Genomic DNA, 22,608 nt, shown 5'->3' with positions numbered 1-22,608 from the left:
CACAGCAAATGGTGAGTTAAAATGCCTCTTCAGAAAGGGGCAAGTATCATTATTAATGGCAATACAATGGAACTTTCCAAAAGACCCTGTATCAGTTGATATGGACATGCTTTCTTTAGCACAATTTATGAGTAGACAATTAAGAAGGTAGTTTTTATCTATAAATAAACACAAACACTAAACTACCTAGTTTTTAGTTAAAATTATGCTAAAATTTATGGCAGCATTGTCTTAATTTGTAAATTCTTATTTTAATACTGCTATCAAACAAATTTCCTAAGAATATTCAACTGTTAAATTTGTTTAAATAATTATGGAATTATAGCTTTGTAGAACATGCTTTTTCCCCCCAACTAATGAGACATTTTTTATATTCCTGGAAGATGTAGTATACCTTCAATTTTATAGCATTAATATCATAGATTTAGATGTTTACCAGAAAATATCTAAGAAGTAAATGGAAGTGATGTGATTGTGGCATCAATTCTGACAACTGGAATGGATGAGAAAAGGGCAGTACCTAAAACACCATTCTCATTATATAATATGAATGAAAAGAACACCAATGAAGGAAGAGGAGGAGGTACTTTCAGAGGAGAAATGGTTACTGAAGACAAATTCTGGAGGCAGAGTGCTAATTGGAAAGAGGATGGGTTTTAGAGTTAGATAAATTTGGTTTGAATCTCAGCTAAAGTCTTTGGGGCACATCATTTACTTATCATGATATTCCTCTGCTCTGTAAAATGAGGGTGCTAGTGGTGAGGATAATGAAGAGAGTGGGGGAGTTTCATTGGGACAGCTTACCATGATACTTCCTTTATGTAGGCAAAAACAAACAATAGTTTCCTTCCCCCTGACTTTGACAGTCTTGTGGGAATTGCCATCTATTCCTTAGCATCAGAAGAACCCAAGAGTTGCTTTAGGAATTAGGAATTTAACTGTTTCATTCTGTCTTGAAGAGACCTGTATCTAGCTGATTTGGCAGATTTTGTCAGTGGGCAAGGGAAAATAAATGTTTAAGGATGTTGTACACATTTTCTTCTTCTAGTAGTAAAATTGAACAGTGAGCATCAGTGATTGTCATATTTTGAATTCTAGTCTAGTAGCAAAAGAAGGAAGATTCTCAGTGTACTGTTATCAGTCTGGTGATCTGCTTCTCTTAGGAGTCAGTTGTCAGATAATTTTATAGGAATTCAGTTTTTATTCTGCTCAGTTATTTGAGGGTTACATCCATCACCCTTGATTTTCATTCTCTATTACATTTCTGTTTGTTGTAAAAAGTTCTAATCTGATTTTATTCTTTTGTTCAGATTTCTCAATCATATAATGTTCACTGTTTTTCCCCTTCAGTAATAAGTCCTATGATTTTTCTTGTGTCTAAAATATCATTTCTCCTTGACTGACTCAGGAACCCTATCTAAAGGGTTGTCTACCACCCATTTGTGTCTCTGTAATTTTTCCTAAGGTACAGTTAATATCATGTTTTAAATAGTGAATAGATTTCCATTGTCTAAGAGTTGCTTTCGTTCAAGGATCCACTGTGACCAGGATCTGTTTTCAGCCTCTGCATTCTTTCTGCTCCAGCTCTACCTTCTCAGAGCTATTATCTATGTTTTTGTTCATGTGCCCTTATTTGGGCTCCTTCCTGGTATAAAAGAACTCTCTGAGAAAGCTCTGGGATCTTTCACATTTGTGTAATATTTGGTCTTTCTGTCTTGTCCTTAGTTTGAGCTAATTTCTCTGTGCCCTCATAACATGTCTCCTATACCTGTTTTTGACACTAAGGCATTTATGCTTTGTAGTAGAGTTGAGGCCATGTCATATTTAAAATTTGAGGATTTTGAGCTTTTATTCCAATACCTTTACATTGTGATGTGACGCACAACATGGATTTGATGAATTACATTGAACATAGTATAAACTTTGTGAAATCATCTATTCTTATGAGGCAGAAAAATATTTAGTTTGGTTTATCTTCTACTTGAAAAATATGTGTGAATTTTATTTGTTAATTGTAGAAGATTATACTGTTTCTTGGTCAATTTTACTTAATTTCCTAGACCAGTGATTTTCACGGTGACGGATAGATGACTTAACCATAATACTAAAGCTGTGCCATGCTAGTTTTAAAACTCTTCCTTTCAAGTTAGGAAAACCAGAACTCCTGAGAATGAACTTTATTTTCAGGACCATCACATTAGTAAAAATCACTGAAAATGGGTTCTGCTTGGTTAGCAATAAGGTGTCTGCAGAAAATCAACTTCAAGCTCTGCCTTTTACTCCTCACAAGAAAACATTTTAATCACAATTGACAATGTAATGATTGACTACTAAGTTCTCTTTGGCTTTGCCTCCTTTTCAAAATTAAGACTCTTTTATTTTGTTCCCTAAACAAAGACTGCAGCCTCAAGCCTGTATCCCTAATATTCTTAGAGTTGTCGTTTGTGGCTTTACTGGCAGATAGACTACTTTAAACGAACATTAGCTATAGAAATGTGTTTATCTCCAGACTGCAGTATGTGGATGATTCTGGTCTTCAGAACAAGTCTGTAGTTAGTTCACATACATCTGTCATGTTGTGGTGTATATCTTAAATGTCCCCCAAAAACTGTGTGTTGAAGACTTGGTTTCCAGACAATGGCACTATTGGGAGATGGTGGAAGCTTTAGGAGGTAGGACCTAGCAGAAGGGAATTAGGTCAATGGACATATGCCCTTGAATGAGATAATGGGATCTTTTCTTTCTTTTGCCTCTTGGTTAACATGAAGTAAGCAGCTTTGCTCCACTGTGTGTTCATTGTCATCATGTTATGCCTTGCCACAAGCCCAAAGCAATGGGACTTAGTAAGTATGGACTGAAACTTCTGTGAGCCAAAATAAATCTTTTCTGTTATAAATGGATTTATCTCAGGTCTTTTGTTATGAGAAGCTAACACACATATAATGAGCTGTTACCTCATCCTTCAAATATTGTATTTCCTGGTGAAATGAAAGACATCTATTTTCTCAATATAAATTTGGCCAATTATACTATTTTTCTATTTTTGGATTGTCTGATAGTCTAAGGATGTTACCAGTGTTTTCAAATAGTTTTTTAAATTTTTTAGAGAAAAGAGTAATTTATGTAATTCCCCAATTAAGTAATCTTTTCAACTCTGAGATTTCATAAAACTTTTGGTTTCATAATGTCATAATAGTCATTTAGCAGAAATTGCTGAACATCCACCTTATGCCTGGTATCATGTTCAGTGCTTAGAATGCACTAGTAAATCAGATACATGCTTTGTATTTGGATTTTATGGTCAAAGGCAGAGAAGAAATGGTTACATGTAATAACAGATTCTTTGGGAGCACACTGAATGGGAATCTGATCTGATCTAGAAGGTCAGAAAAGGCCTTTAGGAAGAGCAACATTTAAGTCAGAATATGAATATTGAACATTTAGGAGAGATGAGTTCTGAAGGCATGAGAATGTGTTCTAGACAGAAGGAAGAACACAAGGCCTGAGATAAACATGGATAGAGGAATGTTTTTCAAACTTGGTTGCATGTTAGTTATCTGAAGAAATTAAGGAAAAGTCAAGTGCTGAGAGAAACAGTGGATACTTGGAAAACCACAATTAAGGCATTTTAAGTAGATGAGTGATACAATACAATTTGAGAACTGAGAAGACTGCTGAGCTGCAGCATGAGACAGATTGGCAAAGGTGAGACTGGGTGAATGTGCAGAGCCCAGTTAAAAGCCATTGCAGTGAATAGCTTGGGTAAGAGTGGTGTCAGTTGGGATGGCAAATAATGAGGAGAAAAAAGTTGGCAAAAGGAAAGGAGAAAAGGCTAATTAAGTAGAAGGGAGTCCTAGGGAAGTAATGTCATATAAACCAAGTGAAGAGACTGTTCTGAGTACGAGGAAATGCATGAGATGAAACATGAAATGTCACACAAGGTAGAAATGATCCATTTAATAAGTGGCTGGTTATCAGTTATTCCATGGCAATTTTAATGAGAGAAGTAAAAAATAATTTATGTGTGTGTGTATGTCTGTCTTTAAACACGTGAAATAATTTGTTTGATAGAATATCTTTGGGAAATACATTTGTGAACATCTGGTTAGGAAAAGTCTTGAAGAAGAGTAAGGCCTAAAGGAAGCATAGAACTTCAATAAGCAATGGTTTACACAATCCAGGAAGGGAAAAATATCCTGAGGTTTGGGTGTAGTGTGTTCAGGGTAAAATATATGGTTGTCTTTATGAAGCTTATGCTTTATTACTCTATTAAGGATTATGGGCAAGGGCTGTGTATAGAATCCAGCATATAGGAGATACAGTATATAGGAAAGGAAAAATACTACAGGCAGGAAAACCTGTAGCCTGTAGAAGGGTAGCAGTATTCTGAGCAAAATAAGAATGTGGACTCAGATGCTGTTAAGGAGAATTTTGGTTCCAAAGAGGTGCATTTTGAATCAAACAAAAATAATGCAGTTTATTGACTAACTGTAGGCATAGAAGAAAAAGGAACTGCTCAAAGGGAACACAAGATTTAGAAAATAGATGGCTTAAAGAGAAAGAGCATTTGATCTAAGAGTGATACTTAGATGTGTGTGTGTTTATGTGTGTGTGTGTGTGCACGCGCATGCTATTTAAGTCCTCCATTGTTTATAAGGTCTAAAAATATTCCACGTTTTGAGAGACAAATAGGATATATATTAAATGAGCCAACATTTTAACAGGGTTTTTTTTTGTTTTTGGATACCTGCAAGACCTATTGTCAGACTTTTCTTGTAGTGAGTGATATCTCATATAAAAAAGAAAAGATTTCTAAGATGTGAGTGGTGATTTTGAGCCCTCTAGGGACAGTGAGAGTGAGGACAGAGTCCCTTCACCCAAGTTAACAGAATTTATTGGGACACCCAGAACTCTGTGCAGATAACAAGTAAGTATATCAAGACTCTGAAGGTACTTATAGGGTTACTAGAGTGCATTCTATCTTTTATTATAATCTTCAGCACTTGGGAGAAACACCGTCATTAGTCACCAGAATGGAAGATTAAGAGGATTTTATGAATGTTTGGTGTGTCCTACGACTGCAAGATTATTTCCTTGGAGAAGTCTAAGTTATTTGGAGATGTACACTTAGCAGTTACCTGGGGATAGTCTCGACTTTTACTGATTCCAAAATAAATAAGTAAGGAGCATAGGAATATAGTATTATCCACTATGCTCATATTTTAAGCAATACTGGCAAAACATAGTGATAATTACTATTGTCTGAAATTTTGTGGGTTTTTCCTCCCTCTAATAGAAAGCAGTTTTCTTGATATCAGTGATTTGTCAGTATGGTTTTATAAAAAAACATTATTTGTTTCTAGTCCTGTACAGTGAATGTTTTGATAGCTTTTAAACAAGGCCTGCATTTCATGGACTAGTTTCAATATGTCAGGTGTAAAAAATAAAATAAAACCGTGAAGGCAGAATCCATAAACCATGAGCCTGTGTATGGCAGGCTATAAAAAATGTGTGGTTCAAGTAAGGGTTTATCTCTAGGGACACAGTTCATATTTGGGGCATCCTAAATAAGTTTCCTGATTGAGACCAACATGTTTGATACAGATAACATCAGTTAGACAAAAATATGCTTGGTTTCACATGAGGTAAATCAATGGCCTTACAGAGGCAAAAACCTACAATTGTGGATTTACAAGTTGCATTTTACCATTTGGATGTAATTTATAGGGTGGAATTGAAAGGTGAAGGAATTGGAAGGTGAATTAAAACTGGAGACTTCTTGTTGTACATATTCAGTTGTGATATAGTAAACATGCAATTTAGGTGGATGTTTGTGATTGAAAGATTTCAGGCAACTGAAAGGCAATTAAAATGTTTGCAATATTTATGAATACTGAATACAATATTGAGGATCTTCTAAAACAGCCAAAATCAACAAGTACTTAAATATATCATATTTGTTCAGTAGTGCTTAACTTTCAAGACTGGAAAAAAAGAACAAGTCTATTTACAGTCCATTAGGAACTGTGGCTTGGTTAGAAAGGGAAGCGCTCCTAAAATAGTCATATACAAAAATAATTACAAGATGCATTACAGTTTGCCTTGTTATATTTATTCCTTTTTATCCATTAATTGATTAATTGATTACTTATTCAACAAAAATTCTTTGACTTCTGGAAGTCCAGTGGTGAACAAGATAATATAATAGAATTTGTATTTCTATGAAGGAGACAAATAAAGGCAAGACAATTCTGAGCATGTTAAAAGCTGTGAAGGCAATAAAATAGATTGAAGTGTGGAGTACTTGTGGATGGGACAGGGCTACAAACAGACTGTTTGGTCAGTGATCCTACAGTCCTTCTGGTGGCACTGAGGTCAGAATGCCCAGTGAACAGAAACAGATTAGCATGGCTGTAGAGCAGAGCAGTTAGAATAGTGGGGCAGAGGTGAGGCCAGGGAAGAGGCCAGAGCACAGCTTATGTAGGGCTTATTCTAGTGGGTAGAACTCTTGGTACAATAGGACTGGAAAAAAAGAATTTTTTTATTTTTTTATTTTTTAAATAGGGAACATGTAGTAGGAGTTTTAAATTTCTTGCTCTGAATTCTCCATGGAATGGATTGCTAGTGGGAGTGGAAACAGTAGGAAACTGCTCTGTAGGATTCTGAGAATGTGGTTTATAAAGAAAGTGTTTTAATCAGCTTTTTCATCCCTATGACCCAAAGACCTGAGAAGAACAATTTTAGAGGAGGTAAAGTTTATTTGACACTTATGGTTTTAGAGATCTCAGTCCACAGATTGCCAACTTCATTGTTCTGGGCCCAAAGTGAGGCAGAACATTAAGATGAAAGGGTGTGGCACAGGAAAGCAGCTCAGAACATGGCACCAGGAAGCAGAGAGAGTATGCCACACATCAGGGACAAAATATAAACCTGAGGTACACCCAATTACCTACTTCCTTTAGCCACACCCTACCTGCCTATAATTACCGCCGAGTTAATCCTTGTCAGTGGATCAATCCACTGATAGGTTATATCTCTCAGTATAACTTCCTCTCTGAACATTCTTACATTTTCTTAACCTGTTGGCTTTTGGATGACAACTCATATCTAAACAATAACAGGCAGTGATGATGACTCAAGCTAAGGTGGGATAGAACAGTTAAAATATAAAAGGCTCTACTCTTGAAAAATAGAAAATAAGTACAAAGCTATCCCTGAAAAGGGAGTGGAGCTGCAATTGAACCTTGAATGATGAAACAGGAATTAACATGAACACATACAGAAGAAAAAGGACATTCCAAGAGTCATGGAGGCAAGAGTTGAGATGGAACCAATAGGGCACAGCCTATTTCTCTGCTGTCCAAAGAATTGAAAAATAAACATAATTCAATATAAGCAAGTGGTTCCCCTGCTGGAATCATCTGGGAGTTTAAAAAACACTGCTACCTGGGTCCAATGCTAGAAATTCTGATGTATTTGGTATGGAATATGGGTTGTATTGGATTTTTTTAAAAAACCTAAAGTCACTGTAATGTGCAAGCAAGCTTGAAAATTAGAGAAGTAATATACTTCAATATAAGTTCTTTTAATTTAGGGATATTGAATCTAGCAAGGCACAGGTGAAACAGGCTGAGTACATGAGATTGGAGTAGAAAGAAGCAGTGCTCTTCAGACTTTCTCAGTTATCCACCTACGTTTTACTCAGTACCTGTAGAGGGTAGAGTCAGTATAGAGAATATAGAGAGATAAGACAATAATACCCTGAAATGTTATGTAAATGCAAGTTCTAGGAACCCTCCCCTAAAAATATTAAATGCCCACACATAGGAATTCTTAACTAAGTTAAAGGAAACTCTGTGTTGGGTGAATGATCTCAGTGAACATCATTTTTGATAAAGAGAATGAAGAGGGCACATATGGTAGGAAAGAATGTTAAACTCATTTATTACCTAATACAGGAAGCTCAGGGGACCAAATCACCCTACAGATAACATTCCAGGAGTATATATATGAGGAATTGGAATCCTGTGGCCAACACTGAGGTCAGAGCAATAGCTTCAGTGATTGGTAGAAAACAAAGTCAGGCAAATTCTCTTGGAAAGAAGTTTGGTCAAGGACAGACTAGAGATTTGTGAAATCTCATCAGAAAAGGTGGGGGCTAGATTTGGAGAGTGCTGTGCAGTTTGGCATTCACAATACTGGGGGTGGGCAACATAAGAACCTACAATCTAGTCTGAGCAAAATTACGTTGTTAATTATAACCAACAAGACTTTATGGTTCAGAGAAAAATATTAGAGTGCAGAGGACAGAAGATGTTTGGGTTATTTTCTCTTATAAAATAAGACTTATAAAAAGTCTTTTTGAAAAAAATTGCTTATCTTGAAGGATGGTTACTATTTAGAGAATTATGAATATGAGGGTATTTAAAATAAGAAATAACAGTGTGAGGCATAGATACAGAAATATACTGGAAAATAGTCTAATCTGATTGTAACATACAGGGAATGAGGAGTTTTCTGGAAAATAAGATGAATAAGTAGGGCGGAGCTTATTAAGAAGAGATGTGAGAGCCAGGGTAAAACATGTTTTATTTTGTTGATGGTAAATCATCTTTGTTGATTTTTCAACAAGAAAATAGAAGGGCAACTTAACATTTGTTGAGTGTTATACTACACATGTATCAGGCAGTGTGTTTTACATTATATGAAGGTAAGCTTACTTAGCATGATTTGACGGGAGACAGGAATATCACTGTCATAGTCCAGGTATTCACATGTAATTACTTTGACATTTGAATAAAAGAGATTATATTCAAAAAGATTTGTATTCATTGAACAAATATCATTACACTCTTATTCAGCATCTGGAATATGGCCGCAAACCAGGAAGTATCCTGGGGCACACATTCTTGAGGGCAAGGGTAGAATATATCAGTAGGAGATGATAAGTGATACTTATTTAAAACAGGGTGATGTGTCAAACACTAAGCTGGTGTTTTCTTTAAATGGGGTGGTCAGGGAAGGCATTTATACAGAAGGGACATATAAAGACATACTTGAATGGCAAAAAGAACCAGCCTTTAGAAAATTGTGAGTGAGGGTAAAAGAACATTACACACTGAATGTTTCATGCAGAGGAAGGCCCTGAAATATGAACCAACTTGGTGATTCCAAGGAGCAGAAGGGCAAGGCAGGATCAGTATTATTTTTCAGTATATGAAAGTCAAGGACAAAGAGAAAGTCGATTTTCAAGTTTGAAACCTTGGAGACAGGATTATAGTAGCATTGCCACTAGGAACTTGTATCACGTCTAAGTGAAGATAGTGATCTATTTTAGACATATGAAGTTTTAAGTGCTGAGATCAAGCTTTGTTGACATTCTAGCCTGCAAAGAGACCTAGTGATTTGAGCTTGAGAGTGGGTTGGGACTGGAGATTCATATTTGAGAGTCATTAGCCAAAAGGCATTTTTTAAGCTTGAAAAAGATGGGGGTAAGTAGGAAGCTGTAATGGGGGAAGAAAGCTGTAGGTGTAACATTGAGGAAGGCTTGTGTTGTATCTATAAGATGACTTGGGAGAGAAAGGAACAACCAGAAAGTCTAAAGTATGAAGTCCTGAGTCCAGAGTGTTGCCAAGTAATCTAGAACCAAGTTAGCCCACAAATACCCTATGTCTTTTGTGAACTTTGTTCAGCGAAGACAATTCAGTGAAGACAAATCATTCCATTTCTTTATATTTTTCTGCATTTTATATTGCCTCTTTTGTGATATTATAGTGGTGATGCAGATTACTAGAGTGGAATTAAACATGTTGAAGCCCTTTCTTTTTCAGAATTTTTTCAAATATGCTTTTCATTATACTGAAATATAAAGGTCAAACAGTTGCTTTCAAGTGAAACACTGTCAGATTAAAAGATGAATTATACAGTTAAAATAGTATTTCCTGTTTGACCACCAGGTGGCGGAAACAATACTTTTTAAATTTTTCTGCATCAGTACATGTGAGTGATTATTAAAGCTGGGAAATCATGGTTGGTAGTGAGAAATTATGTATTTCCTGTGATGACATTTGAGTGCATTTGACAAATATATGTGTTTTTTTTCAATAAGTATTCAAATCACCAAGTATATAGGAGGGCAGACATTAAGCAATAGAAATCACCCACATAAATAAACTGCCTTCAAGAATCTCTCCTTTCCAATCAGAAATCACTAATACATCCAGAATAGGTTAGTAGGTGTAGCATCTGAAGTATGTATCAGGTACAAGATAGCCTAGATGGAGAGTGGTTTTCTTTGCTTGGTGACAGTAGGGACAGTTTCATAGAGGATTTGAAGCAGAACTTGAAGAATCGGTACATGCCTGGGTTATAGTATAAGGATTCACCAGACAGGGGAAAAAATTGTGTAAATGCACGGTTATGTGAAAAGTATAGCGTGTTTTGGTAACCTGATAACATTGCACATAAATAAGGGTAAGGACAGATGTAAGGCTGGAAAAGAGTATTGGGGAACCATACAGTGAAAGGTTTTGTTAGCCAAACTGAGCAACTTGGAGAACTCTTTCCTGTATGGTAAGGGAAGCCTCTGGATATTTTAAGGATAGAAATTCTGTGATCAAAGGAGTGTTTTAGAAGAATGTGGCTCATAGGAGGACACAACTAGAGGCAGGTAGATAAAATAGGAAGGGTAGTGCATTAAGCAGTTCAAGAGATGGTGGTGTCAACTAAAGTGGGGAAGGGGCTATGGAAAGACAGATTATGATGATTGATGTTACGTGTCAACTTGACAGGTCCATGAGATGTCCAAATATTTGGTCATATATCATTCTGTGTGCTGTGTTTTTGAATGGGATTGTTTGAATTGGTAGACTGGGTGAAGTGGATTGTGTTGGCCTCCATAATGTGAGTTGGCTTCATCTAATCATTGAAGGCCTAAATAGAACAAAATGCTAAGTCTTCCTCAAGTATGGGGCAACTGTTTCTTCCTTCCTTGAAGTAAGATGTGGGTCTTCTCCTGTCTTCGTATACAGTAGAAATATTGGTTCTTATTTGGTGTTAAGCCTACTGCTTTTTTGACTGGAATTTATAGTACTGCTATTCCTGATTCTCCATCTTGCCTTTGCAGGTCTTAAGACGTCTATGTTTCTGCTTTTGGGGAGAATCATGACTAATATGTGTGTAGAATGTATAATCATTGTAACATGTTGTTCATTTTATGTGGACTATAGAAGGGAGAAAGAGGCCAAAGATAATCCATCATCCTGGACCACTAACAGGAGAGATAGTTATGATAATAGCTGAATAGGCCATATGTGGGACAAACATGAATTGTGTATTTGTGTGTACCATGCATGAAGATGATTTGTTCACTTTCATAAAGTTAATGGGACTTGCAAGGAATACACTTAGATCTGTAGGTTTATTTTTATGGGTGAGGTAGGGACTATAGACATGAGAAAAGACATCAAGAATTGATGTGGCTGCAAGTATTTTTGAGGACAGCAAAAAATATATTTGCTCTTGATTCAGGGTTGGGCATTTTTAAGATATGATGTGTTATAGGAAGGCATGGTCAGCTTTTTCATTACTGCAACAAAAAGACCTGACAAGAACAATTAGAGGAGGAAAAGTTTATTTGAGGGGGAGGTCACAGTTTCTGAGGTCTTAGTCCACAGACGGCCTACTTCATTCCTTTGGGCCTGAGGTAAGGCAGAACATCATGGAGGAAGAGTGTGGTAGAGGAAAGCTGAGGTGGACAGGGCCACCACAAAGCAGGGTTCAGAGGAGACAACACTCACCATATACAAAACTTATATCCCAAAGGCATGCCCTCAATGTTCCACCCCTTCCAACCATACCCTACCAGCCTTTAGTTACCACACAGTTAATCTCTGTCAGGGGATTAATTCACTGGTTGGGTTAAGACTCTCACAACCCAATCATTTCACCTCTAAACCTTCTTGCATTGTTTCATACATGAGCTTTTGGGTGGCACCTAATATCTAAATCATAACAGGCACCAACTATATTTTTTTGAGCGTATTTGAGATCTACTCTGAAATGGTAAATGGGTTTAGGAGAGAATTTAAAAACTGAAAGAAAATGGAAGAGTTAAGGATTTAGGAAAAGGAAATAGAAAGTCTAGGGTATCCAGTATGTGAGAGGGACATTGACAGTTGTAGACAGAATTTGCAAGTTTTGTTTGTTACAGCTTTTAAATAATATCTTATTTCATGTATTTGCGTGAGATTTCATAATTTAATGTAAATATATGATCTCTATAATTATTTAGTAACAGATGATATTTATTGAGAACTTAATGTGTGTCAGACTGCTTGATCTGTGTGTGTGCGTGTGTGTGTCTATTAAATCTAGTGGCAGATAGGTAGGTCATATGCACCAAGTTGGAAAGCTGTTGCATCTCTCAAGCACTTCAGCTCAATAATAAGTTAAGAGAAAAGGCTCATTTGACTTCTGTTTCACCTGAGTCCCTCTTAGAAAAAAATAGGAATTACAGACAAACACATGGCTTCATTTTCTTTTCTGTCCTTGGTTATGAAGCTTTGTTAGTCATGCTTTGAGATGGGTGTTGAAAATACAAACTGAAGCAAATGAGTAGAATGATTGTAGCTATGAAAAACTCAAGGGACTGAGGTATATTGTCTGTTTCCATGCCAAGCATTACTTAAATAAGGTAGACATTTTAAATTTTGTCTTTATGAATAAGTATCTTATTTATGACTACTGTCAGAGATTGTAACCGTTAATAGTATCACTGAAAATATTTTCTAGTAAGAAAACTATTTCTCTTTTTCATGTTGTAAAATATTATATACTATAGTCACATTTGCCCACTACTACTGAGTGATTTACAATAATGCATGTTTTAGTTTCTAATGTAAATACTGTTTGTAGCCATCAGTCATCCACATTGAGAATAGATAGAAGAGGAAGTAAATTGGTTATTGGTTACAAGAGGTAATTGATGTCCTGAAAAAAAAAAAAACATGTTATTGGCTTTTTGTTAGCTATTTTTGTGAAATATTTTAAATATTCTAATAGTCATATTCTTTTATCATCTACCTACCTGTTTATCTAATCTCTCTAAGCTATCACTTTCTCTTGAGAGCTGTATGTCTCTTATGAAAGAAGTGATCGCTGTGGTTTGGTGTAAGTTGCAAAGAACTTGATCTTGGTTCATAATAAATATTAAGCATGACAGAAAATCTGTTACAACCAACAAGTTATAACATTAGGCATTTCTCTTGATAAGGTTTCTTCTACAGTCAATAAAATTGGTGGGTGAAAGGACCACAAGGATCACAAGAGACATAACTTAGGCCCCAGGAGCTCATAAACAAGTAGACAACACATAGAAATAATTGAACACTTCAGTAGAAATGTACTGAGATGGTATGGAAGCACATAGGGTATCTTTGCCATGGTTCAAAGGTGGTTGGACTTGAACTGATGATATTGGTTTCACCTACTTACTATGTGGCTTTTCTCAGGTCTCTTTATTATTATTATTAAAGAGAGAGAGAGAGAGAGAAGAGAAGAGAAAGAATTTTAATATTTTTTTTTAGTGTTCGGCAGACACAACATCTCTGTTTGCATGTGGTGCTGAGGATCGAACCCGGGCCACATGCAGGCCAGGCGAGCATGCTACCGCATGAGCCACATCCCCAGCCTTTCTCAGGTCTCTTAACCTATGTTTCCTTTTCAGTAAATTAGGAATTGTAAAAACATCTTCCAAATTTGTTGTGACCATCAGTTGAACTATTTTATGAAACTGCTTTGTAAAATGAAATAATGAACATAAGATTCTTTCATTTAATTTGATATTTTGACTTTAATATATATTAGACAAAACTTCAGTGTGATCATCGTTTGTGGATTTGATGCATTTATTTAGGGCACTGAGGGAAGATTGCTCTCAGTATGTTTTTCATCTCCAAAATAAGCCCTCATGACACTTTTTTTTTTTTTGAGATTATGGAAATGATCAAGCAGCCAAGAAGAAGAATGGTCAGTTTGGTGTATTCCTGTCCCCATTGCACACACATGGGTTGAACTACTCCCTTCAAATTTGTACCTGGCTGACATGAAGGATATGAAATGGAGTGGTTTTGGTTAGCCCGTGAGGAGTGAAAAGCAGAAACCACAAAACAGCTTCTTACCTATTAATTGGTAGAATTAATTTTATGAGTCTTCCTTGAAATCATCACCCTTGAAATTCAGTTTATCTTGATGGAAATTAGAATAGGTTAATGAAATTGTTCACTTTCTCTTTGGAGAGCTGTTTGACTCGCATGAAAGAAGTATAATTCACCTGAATAATTACTATTGCCCACTACCCCTTTGTTTTTAATGTATGTCTTGAGAAATCATTTCAAGTGTTTATCCTTATTTGCTTAAAATGATCAGACTGTCTTGCTCTTTTAGTATACCCACATGCATTTAAACACTTTCCAATAGATCATTGTTCTGGATATCATCACATGTTTGAACTCTCTGTATTAGCTCCCTAAGCCTGGAATATAGATATTGTAGTGATGATCAGCAAGCACATATCTGCACATTTGTAGTGATTATAGTAGGTACCTATTAAGTGAATGAATTCTATTATTACTCCATCTGCTGCTGATTTTATTGAAGGACAAAGAGCAACAATTTAGATAGATTTACAAATATATGGTATAGAAGGTAGATGATGCCATTTTTCTTCTTCTTCTTTTTCTTCTCTGTTAAACTATTGGCTACCTGTCTCCTGCTTCAGGGAACTATGGCTACTAGGTAAGATCTTCTTTAACTTCCTGAATTACAGGTAGCTTTCCAATCCATGTATATTTTCATCCTTCTTTTTCAGCCTCAGACGAAAAAAATATACTTCCAAATTATTGAGCCCATCCCATTCACTGGAGCCCTTGGCTTGTCTCTGCCTTCTCCAGCCCATGTCCCACCTGCCATTTTTATTTTCCCTCATATCTCCAAACTCTCACTCTCCATTATTTTTTTCTTTTCCATCTATGATTGTTCAAGTCTCTTCCAACTTGAGCAATGCTTGTTTGATGTTACTATTTTATGCTCTCCTGATACAAATCCTCAGAAGAGTTAGCTGCTCTTTCACCTACTTTCTTTCCATTCACTCTTCAGTCCACTGCTCTCCATCCTCTGTTTGCCACCTGACTGAGTGACCAAAGTTTACTATAGATAGAGCTGCTATGGATAAGGTCATTGATGGTTTTCTACTTTGAATTCCAACAGATATTTTTCCAACACTTTGTAGTTGGACTTCTTTTCTTCTTGTCATTCTCATTAATATTGTTTTCTTGACTTTTGTGACATATTCTTAAGTATTCTTCTTATACCTTTTTAACTGTTTATTCTCTGTCTCTTTAATGACTGTTCTTTCTCCACTGAGTTCTGAAATATTAATACTCTTCAGCATCCTTCTTTGATTCTGTTTTCCTAACTTCTCATATGAAATCCGAGTGAATATCAAATCTAGGTATTCACTAGATTTGATTATTGAAAATCATGCCATTTCACTTTCCAGACTTAGACCTTTTAAACTTCATTCCTGATCCTCCTTATATTGCTGACTGAACTATTTCTTGTGCATGGTTTCATAGGTATATGTGTGTGCTTTAGAATGTTCAATGAGAATATTCAGTTGGTTTCAGTTGAGTTTGTACATGTTACTGATAATCACTTAAAATTATAACCAATACCATTTTATATAATTTGTGTTTATGATGGTTTGTCTCTTTAAGAATGACCTAAATTTATTGTGCTTAGTTTTAACTGCATATATACACACATATATAGATATAGATATTATTGGTATTTTTTTAAATTTGGATGTGTGTATATGTGTATGTGTATAAATTTTCCAAAGGAATTTTACACAATTCAAGTTTGAAATTTACTCTACACCCTACAGGATAAATTCTAAGGTTCTTAATATGTCATAAATGATCTTATGTTATTTGGCCTCTACATATTTCTATATCTTAATGTTGTACTTTCTGTAGAAGTAACATCAAAATATGTAGGAGTCCTGATATAAACACTGTATACAATACCTTTGTTAAATCTGTGTTTTTGTACTTACCTTTGGTTATGGAATTCTTTTGTATTTTTCATTTTCCTAACTTTTAGTTTGAATTTATACTCTGCTTTATATTATATGTAGTTCTAGCATCACTAATTCCAGGATACACAGATCAAACTAGGCAGGGCTTTCTAATGCTCCTAACTTCTCAATATTCTAAGCAAATTTCGGTGTTTGGATACACCTGTTACTTTGTGATCACCTATTGGAATCTGTACCACACTGTGACCCCCTTTGGTTCTTGCAGCCTTTTCCCCCCTCTATTATATCTTTTGAGCATGGCATGTAGTTAAATGAGAGCTAGTAACTGGAACACAAGGCAAATCACCATTGCTTTTCAGTTGTGAAGAAGAGACCTTTCCTGCAGTCAGCCTGAGCAATTTCTGTTACAGGTTTCCCTCTACTCATTTTTTATACTACTATTTGTTAAATGTTTAATATGTATTTATATATTTCATTTAGTATTTTAAGTTAGAAAAATCAGTGTCTAGTTTTTATATGAAGAAATTTTAGTTATAAGGAGATAACTTTCCTATTCCTTTCTGTTTTAGGGAATTTATCTTCCCTGTTGCCGGCTCAGGAACATGGAAGTTCTGAAAGTACATTAACTACGATGGAAGATTCTGGGTGTGATTTATCAAGTGAACAGAGAACTGAGTCTTTGGAACTATCCCCACATTTTGTGGAGAGCTGCACACCCCCACTTTTTCCACTACTACCTCTGGTGAAAAGACCTGGTGCTGCCCCAGAAAATCCTTTGTTTTCTCACATGCAGTTCTTACAGCATCTGCTTGGACTAAAGAACTTGACAGAATCAGGTAGTCTGAAAACAGATTTAACCCACTTTGAAAAAGACTTTTCCATAGTCTCTGATTCTGTTTGTCAGTTGCTGGATGGCCTGATTGCTTTTTATCGTAATCCCAAACTTCCCTTTTCAAGCTTTTGGACAGAAGCTGTTGGTACTTTAGCTAAACTGACCAGTGATTATAACTTATCTAATTATATTTTTAAAAAGTGTTACAAGAAGTTGGAAGAATTTGAGAAAACACTACTACAGGTTATTTTAGGGAACAACCATATCAACCGGGTAAGTAATACATCTCTCTCATTCATGATGTAAGATGTTAGTAATTTTTTCTTGAACATTCCCTTTGGATAATGTGCACTGTTGTCCTGTAGCCTTGTGGTCAGAGTCTGAAGTTAGGCTTCTTCTGCACCCATCTGCAGCTCATATCTGTTGTCATGTTTCTATCTCTGGATTCTTATTACTATGGTATAGTTCTCTACAGATGCTTCTGCTTCAAGCTTCTCTACTTTTGAAAAATTATTTTAAAGTAATATTTTATACTATGTTTCAATATTTTATTGGTCTAGTAATTATAGTAAGTATAGTAATTATACAAAGTAGTTGGTTTCATTGTGGCATATTTATACGTACATACATATATACATATATTCATATATATATGCATTATGTATATATATAAAATTTGGTGAGTTTCATTGCCCAGTACCTCCCCTTATACTCACCTGCTCGCTCTCCTTGTTTCCCTTCTTCTTCCCTAGTGCTCTCAATTCTATTTTAATGAGGTACCTTTAAAAATTTTTTTTCTCTCTAACATTCCATATATGAGACAATATAAGACTCTTGACTTTCTGAGTCTAGCTTATTTCATTCAATATGATGTTCTTTACTTCCATCCATTTTCCTGCAGATAACGTGATTTCATTTTTATTTATGCCTAGAATAGTGTACCATTCTCTCTCTCTCTCTTATATATATACATACATATATATATATATATATATATATATATACACATATATATATATATAAACTTTTTTATAAACATTCATTGGTTGATGGACACATAGGCTGATTTGTAACTTGGGTATTGTGAATTGTGCTGCAGTAAACATGGATTGCATGCATCTCTAAAGTATGCTGACTTTAATTTTTTGCTAAATACTGAGGAGTAGTATAGCTAGATCATATGGTAGTTCCATTCCTAATCTTTTGAGGAAACTATACTGATTTTCATAGTGGCTGTACCAATTTACATCTCCACATACAGTAGAAATGTGTCTCTACTGTCCTAACTTCCTTTGTTAGGCCCACTTGCTAAATGTCCCATCACCTCCCAGTTGTTCCACATGCTGGTGACCAAGCCTTTAACATATGGGTCTTTAACATAGGCATATCTACACCATAAATTTGTAAGTGGCATAATGCTTTATGGACCCTCTATAAATGTGGGATAATTGAATAAATTAACTGGGGAACACAGAATATAAGACATTATCATGTATTAATTTGATTTTTTTTTACTTATTTATTTGACATAAAAAAGTTGACTCAGGGATGCTTTCAATAAGAGACACTGAGGTAATCTGAAGTTGTTCTGAGATATTGGAGAGTTTCATACTACTTTTTGACTATTGAGACATAGTGGAGAGTTTCATACTACTTTCTATCTTCTTTTACTATCTCATCCTTGGGAAAATTTCATTTAACACTTTTAAATTGACTACTGGAAATATCAAAGCAAAGTCTGAAATGTCTAATCTATTCAATGTATTTCCCTGTAGTTAAAAAAAAACCAACTTATTGTACTTTGTTTCTTGTTACATCATTATTGCTTGTTCTCAGTGTCATGATTTAATGCTCAGTTTTTGTACAATGAATTTTTAGAACTCTGATAAAATTTGAGTTGATAAACTAATTTGTTGCACATACATCTGTTCTCTCTGTCTCTATTAAAGTATAATTTGATCAATATTTTAGAAAAATGTTTGATCATGCTTTTGGCATTTGTGAAAGATATTGAATTTTCTGTCTGGGAAAGTAAAATCTTTTTCTGCTAGACCATAATCAATCAAGAATTAAATATCTTATTTTCTATAGTTGTATCAAGATATTGTCTTATTCTGTTTTCTGTTGCTATAGCATAATAACATATAGAAGGTAATTTATAAAGAAAAATGTTTACTTTGGTTCATAGTTTTGAAGGCTACTAGATCCAAGAGCATGGCCCAAGCCTCTGCTTGTCATCTGGTGAGGACATTCTTGCTGCATCATAACATAGTGCAGAGGGTGTCATGTGGTGAGGCAGAGCAAGAGGTCTTTGCTCTGCTCTCTCAAATCTTGTTACTTTCTAAGGCCCAACCTCCAAATACCATTAAAAAATTTAATTTGGAAATTAAATTTCTAATACATGAAGTTTTAAGAAACACATTCAAATCAACAGATATACAATATGTTTCTTGGCCATCAGTAAGATATCAAATAATTAATATCCCTTAATTGTTTTAGTATATTAATATCCTTTAATAATTTTAGTATTTATTTTTGTTTTCTTAAGACTGCCTTACACTGGTTTTGTGTGATTTGCTGATATTGGTGTTTATATTCCTTGTGAGAGTCACTGGATGATGCTTTTTCAGTCTAGGCTCTCTTTCCTACAAGTTGTGAAGGTTGATGTGATTTAATACCAGAATGTGTTGAAGAAGCTTGTGATGATATGAATGGTTTTGAAGCATTTGTTTTCTATATCATTTGCCACTGTGCCAGCCATTGCTGAATAGTGGTCAGCGTATATCAACAAGCATGAATGGCTTTCTGGGAAAGGTTATTGTTACATTCAGAGAAAGTAAAATTTTTCACTTCATTTACAATTAGGATAATAATTAATAAATGAATTTTAATAGTATGTCCTCTGATTTTTTTCCTTCCTCAGAAAAAGCATCTTAGGCTAAATTATTCAAATATTTGTCATTGTCATCCCTACCATCATCATTATCAACATAATTTTTATCCAGAGATGTACATAAATCTTAATTATTTACTGGAAAATTGAATAATACTTTCCCTTTATGAATTTTTTTTCTTTTATAGCTTTTCTCAATCAAAGAGCAAAGCCTCAAGAAATAATAAATTCTGATATGAAATACAGTATAGCTTCTATTTTGTATTTTCATTGAGATTACACTTGATAGATTAAAAACAAAATTTCAGTGTTTAGAAAACAATGGATTTCTTATAATCCTTATTACCATATATTAGAAAGTTTTAATTAAATTTTATTAATTAAATTATATAAAAACTTTAACCATGCTGTTGATTCTATTGAAGTAAACTTACGTTTGAACAATGTGATAGGAGAAAGATGGTATGAATACTTGAATATTCTGACAGAGGTATTTCATATATTTATATTTAATTATAAAATTTTAAATATAGTGTTTTCAACAGCATACTCTCAGTAAACTGAATAATAAAATTATTCTGACTGTGACTTATTTTTATTTAATGATGAAGAACCATTTAGTATCTTTCAAAAACCTAAAGGTATTATTGTAAATATCAATTGTTGGAGCTGCATTTTGAAGGGGTAGGAGGTTGGAATGAAATGTCCTGGGATGGTTTTGAATAATTCCCTAATATTAGCTTGGTTGAAATTATTAATATGCTTCAGAGAAAATATGTTAATTGTGCTTTCTCAGTTTTAGGTAAATCCTGTTTTTTAAATGTCAGTACTTAATATTATTAGTATTATGTTTCTTAAACAGTAAATAACTTAGGAATTGTTATCTCAGTCCTATGTCTGTTTTATAGTTTGAGGATAACCAATAATGTAGGACTGGAAAAATTAATTTACAATGACATGTTAAAAACATGTATCTTTTTAAAAATTATTTTTAATTATATATAACAGTGGAATGCATTACAATTCTTATTACACATATAGAGCACAATTTTTCTTATCTCTGGTAGTATACAAAGCATATTCACACCAATTTGTGTCTTCATACATGTACTTTGGATAATAATGACTGTCACATTCCACCATCATTTCTAATCCCATGCCCTCTCCCTTCCCGTTTCACCCCTCTGCCCTATCTAGAGTTCATCTATTACTCCCATGCTGCCCCTCTCTACCCCACTATGAATCAGCCTCCTTATATCAGAGAAAACATTCAGCATTTGATTTATTGGGATTGACTAACTTCACTTAGCATTATCTTCTCTAATCATACACTGCTGGTGGGACTACAAATGGTGCAGCCACTATGGAAAACAGTATGGAGATTCCTTGGAAAATTGGGAATGGAACCATCATTTGACTCAGCTATCCCTCTCCTTGGTCTATATCCAAAGGACTTAAAACCAGCATACTACAGGGACACAGCCACATCAATGTTTATAGCAGCACAATTCATAATAGTTAAACTATGAAACCAACCTAGATGCCCTTAAATAGATGAATGGATAAAAAATATGGCATATATACACAATTAAATATTAATTGTGTATATAAATAAAAGAGAATAAAATCATGGCATTTTCAGGTAAAAACATTTATCTTGAAATCACACAACTAAAGGGGATCTGCACAAGTCCTCCTCTTGGAGTCCTAAGAAGCTGCCTTCATTTAACCTGGGGTTGCATTGTCTTTTACTTGCAGGATCCCAGGATGGCACCTTCACAGCTAGCCTGTGTACTTGTATCCAATCAGAAGTGTGTACTTTTTAGGTCTTTAATACCTTTTATTTGATTGACATCCTGACCTTTCATCTCTCATATGCACATGCATTTTTCTGAAGTTTCCTATATTTTCAGACTTCAAAATGTGTTCATGGAAACAACATGAGTTAATCCTAGCATTGTACTGCCACCTATTTTTGTTTCACAATATACTTTGGTACTACCATGACCCTGTCTTAGAAGTTCAATACCAGAATGTTTATGATTCTGTTTAGAATTAGCATATTTGTTTTCAATTTTCAGTTGTCTTTAAGAAGTGGGAATGATTATATTAAGTTAAATATTAAAATCTGTAGTTATTGTTTAGCTTTTAGGTGTTGGTCATAATATGTTGCCTAATCTTAGACATATAATTGAGTTATTTAGAAAAATTCTTGTCTGATTTCTAAAACCACAGAACAACTCTTGAACTTTTTATTTGTGGAACTAATAAGTTAGTTCCACAACTAATAACTGATTGCCAAGTGGACACTAAATTAAAATGTTATATTACTTTATAGGAGTGAGAGGGTTTAACAATACTGATTAGCTAACCTTGGGTTGCAGAGGTTGTCTTATACTTTTGGGCCCAAGTACTCCAAAGGATCCTAATAAACGAAAGAGGGATTCAGGAGAGTTTATCTCCAAATCAGAAATTTGAAGATGCTACCATGCTGGTATTGAAGGTGGCACCATGAGCCAAGGCGTGTAGGCTGGAAAAGGACACATCTCCCCAAAAGCCTCCAGAAAGAACACAGGCTTTGCTACTGAGTTGTTAGACTTTTCAAGAACTATATTTTGAACGTTAACCTTTACCAGATACATGGTTTACAAATATTTTTCCAATTTTATAGATTTCCTTTCTATTCTGTTGATTATTTTCTTTGTTGTGCAGAACCTTTTATTTAATTTGATGTAGTCCTGTTTATCTATTTTTCTTTTTGTGACTTCTACTTCCAGTGTTATA

At 34.8% G+C, this 22,608-nt stretch overlaps 1 protein-coding gene across 1 annotated transcript in view; it reads left to right on the top strand.

The window, feature by feature from the left end:
* Mei4 (meiotic double-stranded break formation protein 4) overlaps window positions 1-22,608 on the top strand; it is a 143,573-nt gene that overhangs the window by 14,217 nt on the left and 106,748 nt on the right. Inside the window, exon 2 of the mRNA XM_076859989.2 lies at window positions 16,669-17,204. Coding sequence (XP_076716104.2) covers window positions 16,669-17,204 — 536 coding nt within the window. The remainder of the gene's footprint in view (window positions 1-16,668; window positions 17,205-22,608) is intronic.

The sequence above is a fragment of the Callospermophilus lateralis genome, chromosome 6 (genome assembly GCF_048772815.1).
Source record: "Callospermophilus lateralis isolate mCalLat2 chromosome 6, mCalLat2.hap1, whole genome shotgun sequence".
NCBI lineage: Eukaryota > Metazoa > Chordata > Mammalia > Rodentia > Sciuridae > Callospermophilus > Callospermophilus lateralis.
The sequence above is the reverse complement of the archived record's forward strand: the minus strand, read 5'-3'. Positions and strand labels throughout refer to the sequence as shown.